The sequence below is a fragment of the Rhipicephalus microplus genome, chromosome 4 (genome assembly GCF_043290135.1).
Source record: "Rhipicephalus microplus isolate Deutch F79 chromosome 4, USDA_Rmic, whole genome shotgun sequence".
NCBI classification, from domain to species: Eukaryota; Metazoa; Arthropoda; class Arachnida; order Ixodida; family Ixodidae; genus Rhipicephalus; species Rhipicephalus microplus.
In genome coordinates, this window is record NC_134703.1 from 109,318,525 (window position 1) to 109,325,248 (window position 6,724).

General features: G+C 44.9%; 1 protein-coding gene across 1 annotated transcript; it reads left to right on the forward strand.

The window, feature by feature from the left end:
• The first annotated feature begins 374 nt into the window (after positions 1 to 374).
• Positions 375 to 4,471, forward strand: LOC119172266 (histone H4 transcription factor). The gene has a single exon (XM_037423311.2). The coding sequence runs from the start codon at positions 459 to 461 to the stop codon at positions 1,923 to 1,925; it is 1,467 nt and encodes a 488-aa protein (XP_037279208.2). The 5' UTR covers positions 375 to 458; the 3' UTR covers positions 1,926 to 4,471.
• The last annotated feature ends 2,253 nt before the right edge of the window (positions 4,472 to 6,724 follow it).

Sequence of the window (6,724 nt, forward strand, 5' to 3'; positions counted from 1 at the left end):
AAAAAGCGTGCGTTGAAAACATGGTTGAAACCAACACACTGTGAGAGCATTTCGTCTCGTTTTTAGGGAGAGGCTTCATATACTCATGAGAAAAGATTCAATAATATATAATAAAAAGCCAATCAAGCATTTACAGCCATGTGCAGTGCACAGGAAACGAAACCGAAACCCCATCAACTACCTTGACAAGTTGCAAATAATGATATGAAATAAAAGCATTGATATCAATCTAGGCACGTTACAAACCTGTACTTGACATCACTCTTTATTTACTTTTTTTAGAAGTTTACACAAACGTGTAAAAAATATTTGCATTGTTTTTGTTAATTGTCACTTTGAGCCAATTCAATGCAAGTCAAGCCGTAGACGATGACCGGGATCAAAATTGGTGGGAAAAGTCTCGCAGGGTTTATCGAACGTGATCCCGTCTCGTCGTTTCGTATTCCTTCTGAGTGGCAATGATACGCAAAAAGGCGACGACTACTATCGCTTTTAAGAAAGAGAAGCTGCAGCTTCGCTGCGAGTGGGACCAGTGCGACTATTTGTGCGACGACAGCCCGCTGTTATACCAGCACGTAAGGAAACACTTGAACGATGACCTGACCTTTGTGGAAACAAACCAGTGTCCTTGGACAGAGTGCGCTGAAACGCTGAGTGGCACGTCCGAGCTACGCACTCATGTGTTCTATCATGCTTTCCATACCAAAATCAAGTGCTTCGGGCAGAATCTTTTGGACAGACAAGACGCGCCAACTGTGCGCTGCCTCATGGATAAGAGCTCTCGCAACATGATCCCAGACACACCCGACAAGTACCGGTGCCAGTGGACGGACTGCGACGATTGCTTTGAAAACCCGGAAGCCTTCTACGCACACGTCGATTGTCACGCCGAGGAGGTGTGCGACGGGGTGCGACCTTCGAAAAAGGCGCCCTGCGGTTGGAGTTCCTGCGACGCGACCTTTGCGACGGTGCACAAATTGAAGGAGCATGTTCGCACGCACACGCAGGAAAAGAGGCTGGCGTGTCCAAACTGCGGCGGCGTGTTCTGGTCTCGCACCAAGCTGCTGGACCACTTCGAGCGCCAGGACGAGCGCTCTGGCCACAATTGCATCTACTGCAGCCGCAGCTTCAGTTCGGAGCGCCTCCTGCGCGACCACATGCGGCATCACGTGAACCAGTACAAGTGCCCTCTCTGCGACATGACCTGCCCGACGCCGTCGGCTGTCAAGAACCACATGCAGTGGCGTCACACGTCGCTTCGCCCGTACGCCTGCGACCAGTGCGACTACGCGGCCAAGCAGCAGTGCGACCTGAGAAAGCACATACAAATAATGCATTCCAACAAGAGCCTCGCGTGTCCTTACGCTGGTTGCGACTTCGTCGAGCGTAGCACCCACTTTCTGCGTAACCACGTGCGTGATGAACACCTCAAGTGTCCCAAAGGCATCTACATGTGTCACATCTGCCAGAAGCAGTACACCAAGGGAAACTCGCTGTCGCGCCATCTGGTCTCTCAGCACCGCTTCAAGTGGCCGTCTGGTCACATGCGCTTCAATTATTGCTGCAACAAGGACAACATTTTCACGGTGCAGACTGTTCGTTATGAGAGTCTCGACCTTGCTGAAGCCAGCGCGGAGATTCCAGGAGAAATGAATGCGGACACGGCGAGCACTCTGTCGGAACCCCAAGTCCTTGCTGCTGCAGTGACGGGCGAAGTGTCGGAGCGGCCAGTGAAGTTGGTACAGATTGTACAGACAAACGAAGATGGCTCTACCGTCGTTCAGGTGGCGGAGGTGTTGGCTGAGCGGCCCTTTGAACTTGCTCAGGGCATGCAAGCACACCAAAGTGAATTCAGTGAGAATGGTTCAAATGGGTCAGATGTGCCCATGCAGTCAATTGCACTGTCAGTTGGTAGCGAGGATTAGCATTTCCAAGAAGTATATTCAACTTGGAATGTTTAGACATGTTTGAAAGTCACAATTTGATACTGTTATGCTTGTAGCTTTTTGCATTAATAGAGGCTCTTTGGGAACAAAGATGGAGCCAAAATGTATGCTTGGCAGTGGTAGTAGAGGGGGTACTGGTGAGCTAGTTTGTTGTAAATTATCATAATGATTCACATAACACAAGTGCTTTCCGTAATTACTGCACTACTGTTCTCAAGGTAGTAGAGGTTCTTCAACAAAAAAAATATGGCAGGAATTTATATGGTTGGCAGTAGTAGCAGCTTAACTAGTTTGGTGTTTATAAATGGTTCTTAAAATGGCTGCCCCAAGCCTTCCTGGTTACTTTTCATCTCCCTGTTTTAGTCTTGGTTTTTCAAACAATTGTGCAATATCTCAATTGGCTAGTGCTGGTTTCCCTGTTCAGCAACCAAATTCCCTGTTCGGAGCTGACAAAACTTAGGTGTACCTTGAGGATAATGCCCACTTGACAGTGAGTGGTCATCAGGTAGATCAAACTTAGTCCAGCTTTCATGATGGCACATCTGGCATCGGCACCTTTCCCATTTTTCTAACAGGTGTGGAAGGACTTGTCGCCTATGTGCCCAGAACTCGTAAGAGTGAGCTAAATCAGTGAAGTAAATCGCCATGTAAGGACTCTTAAGCCCTCTCATTGTGCTGGTTGTTTAGCTTGGAAGAAACTGAATCGAGTAGTGTGGAAAAGAACATGCCACTGTAGTGCTCTCAGGGCTTTGAAAAATTAGGGGAGAGGGGGCAGGTCTTCACTACTCTGTAAGCATACTAAACACAAATATTGTATGGGTCACTGCCATGCGAAAGCCCCCCTCCAATGAAAGCAGGCTGTAAGTCCCACATGTTCTAAATATAATAATAAAGGTATTCTCTGTGCAACATCAAAGTTTGTCATCATAATCAAGCCAGAAGTGACCTCAAAAGGCAGACCCACTTGGCACATGTTTCTGGCAAAAAGCATTAGCCTGGAGGCTGGCAGCTGAGATAAAGCTGTTCTCTGCTGATCAAGCTGGTCGTGATATTTCTAGCTGCCCACCCAAAGTGGCAAATGCAAGCGGGTGGGATGTCCTAATCAGGACGCAATGCATATATATGGCTTACAGCCATAAAAAGACTGAAATTTTGGAGACTCCTGCCTATTTTTTATGGCATATATGTGCAGTATGACAAAGGTACCTGGCCAAAAGTGTGCCAGTAATGTTTGCTCCATGTAGGTTGGCCTTAAGTGTCCTTGTACGGTATCAAACACATGTGAATTTAAATGAGAATGTTATTGACAGATAAATAAAGACAAAGTCATCTACTATTGTTCAAGGAAATGTCTCTAAAGCTAATGTTTATTCTGGAAGACTTGGTCTTATTCTGTCAAAGCAGTTGGCCTAATGCAGGCAGTAATGAAACTTGCACGGTTCTTCGTTCTGGTGACAAGTCGCTTTGTCAAAGGGGCTCAAAACACTGCTTGCTAGAGAGTTTTATCTCCACCCATCTGCAACTTCATTTATGTTCATTTTCCCTTCACGACTGATTCAATAGACTACAACTTGTTTGTCTCACACGTTATATGACCCACCTGGCTCACACTAAATATCCAAATAATTCTCCCAAGCAATCTATCTGTTCACTGTTGTGTCTATACTTTTCCTGGCTTTCACTTGTGTGGTTGTGAGCTTCCTTTTAGTTGTCTTTTCTGGCACCTGGCTTTTTCATCCCATAAATTACTAGTTGCTAAAGGCAGCAATGATGTGCTCTTTGGCAAGCATAAACTAATAAAAGAATACTGGAAGTTGTCAAGATGATGGCCGGTCAGTGTCTCCTGCACTTTTCTAAGAGTTGCCATCATTGGTTTGTTTAAGCTAGGCTACTTGACTTGAAATTGGGAATGTGATCCAGTGGTCAATGTTATTTATTACTGAGTATTGTAGAAACTGTGTTATATATGGGAAAGCAAAGAAATTTAGATGAAAATGCAAATTTTATTTTGAAACCACATTTGTAATAAGCTGAAGATTTCTTCAGCTTTATTTGCTACTAATTTAGTGATTTCATGATCAATTTAATGTAATTGGTGGAATTAATAAGTCCTAACTAGAGAGATTGCAGGAAGGTGTGGATTTGAGGCAATCAACAGCAATGGAGCAAAGGAAATGTGATGTACCGATGGGTTGAGAATGAAGCCTGTTCTTTCTTGAATTTGTCAGAGCTGCCAAGATGAAGGCAAGCCACCTTGTTTTAACATTATTGCAACGGAAGACATTAAGAAGACAGAAATGTTATATGTTTTTGTTCCTCATACAGCTATCTGAACTCCATGTTTTGTCATCATTGTGCAATGTGCAGTTCGGCAGGCATGATTTAGCACAAGGCAACTGTGCACCCATTACAGGAAATTGTGAAAAGCTGTAAACATTTCTGACTAGAGTACCTACTGCACCTGCTATAACCAGTGAAGCAGGCAAAGTGAGATAAATACACTGTGACAAATTCAGAGTTTTCAAGCTGCTTGTGTTATGTCACATCTCATTGAGGACCTTATTTGCCGAAGTTATGGGCTTTGAATATACTGGCCAGTATATTCTAGCCACTCCAGTCAAGGGGAGTGTTGCCAGTGAGTGGCGATGTAGAAGTGTTTGATGGTAGACAGCCAAACATTGGGATACAGTTGGATGCTAATTTTTGCAAACACCGACACCTTTTCAATGACGACTACTTGGGTGCCACCATCGTCCCCCTAAGCTGGGATAACTACTAGTGAGTCCTCACCCACCTCCCCAAAATGTGGGAGTCCGCTTGCAATAGTGGTGCAAGGCTGGACTAACAGCAGAGTGTGTGGCCAACCTAGCTTCTGTTGGAACCTGGCACAACTTGGCATTTTCTCATTCACACACGCATGCATGCATGCAAGAACGCGAACCCACTAACACCGCCAAACCTAGCAACGACAAAGCTGTTGATGGGTTCGGCTGGGCATTGCAAGGCTTTGCTATATGTGGAGTGTCGAACTATATTTATTGTCCAAATGTTGTCTTGACTGCGTGAATGATAAATTAGCTCGGTCATAATTAGTGAGTGCTTATTTAAGGTGTTCTTAATTGAAATTAGCCTTATTTAGCAAGGCCTTAGGCAGAGGACGAAGAGCGTGCCCCAGCTGAGTAATACAACAAATGTTAGAGGACTATAATGACAGTTTCTGTTCACTATGCATGGTCTAACATTATAGTGAATGAGAATACTGGAACACATTTACCAAACGTCGAGATTTAAGGGCTCCACTGTTAATACGTACACTGCCGAGGCAGTGACGTCAGCATGCATCAGCCTTTGTACTTTCGCGCCACAGTTGTTTCCTCAGAGTGTTCCCTCTCTCTAATTAACTAATGGTATGCAGTCACATCCAGACCTCAGCTTTAACCAATACCTGTGCAATGTTTTATATAACGACCAGCTGGACTGCAAAGTTGGAAAAATGCTGCGTCGTGCACTAAGTGCAATGCACCGCGCTCCACAATAAATCAGTGGAAAACAAAATCTTTTGTGAAATAACTAAATTTTCATCGTACGCGAACAGCTCCGCAGCTGTAGAGAGAGCACAGAAGAAAACTGCATTTCGTGTACGTTGACGCCACAAACTTCCATTCGTCACATTTCATGATCGGTACATAGCGGTCGCTCACTAAATGTTGGATATGCAGTTCCTTAACACCGTGAAAAGTGAATATATTTAAAATGCAGAAGTGCACAAACTGAGCGAGTTGGTTGGAATTCATTATGGCAAGCTTCAGAACGCGCTCACAGAAAACAAAGACGTGAGGTAATAAAACAAGCGCTTTTTTGTCTTCATATCTTACATTCTTGTTTGTTGTGTACGCGCTCAAAAGCTTTCCATAATGTAGCGAATACATATTATAGCACATGTGTGATGAAACTGTTGTTCTTTGCACGGCGCCAGCATAAGCACAGAGTGCCGCGAGCGTATAATGTGATTGCTTGGTGGCCTATCCAATATTTCCCATGTCAAAGGCATATAATTAATTTTTTTTGGGGGGGGGAGACTTGTCCCATTTTGATAATTTGTATGTTACGTACACATACAAGACTAGACCAATGGACACAGCTACAGGAGTTACAGATCGTGAAATATAATTCGAAGCACACTTTTACATATTATTGCGATAACAATTATTGGACACTCTCGGCTGGATTTTACCGTCGGTGTGGGCGTCACCGTCACTCACCGTATATGTATCAGTATATATTGTCACGGGGGTGAGAAAATGAATGAAATAAATATATTTACAAAATATACAGGGAGAGGCAGCTGCAGCCAAGATGGTGGCCCAAGAGCAACAACAACACGAGCACGGTCGCTTTCATCATCTTCGTCGTCTATGATGCTCCTTCGTTGCCGATGTCGTGTAACAATATTAAAATGCAAGGAAGAAAAAAAAATCCAGAAAAAGACTCCGGCGCACGGAATCTAACTTGGGACCTCTGAATCGTGCGTGCAAGGCGTTAACTAACCACTGAGCCACCGAGGAGCACGTCCTTCAACGTTCAAATGGCACGCTATTTATATATACAACTTACCGCTACTGACGGGCATCTCGGGTGGGGGGAACTATCGTGCTTTCAGCATTACGAGCAAGATGGCGCAATGAGCGCGCGTAGCAACATCGTCACGACGCGGCGGCGCGTGCTACCATCTCCCACGTGCACTTTGCCCCACGAAAAGCAGGCAGTCGACGCTCACT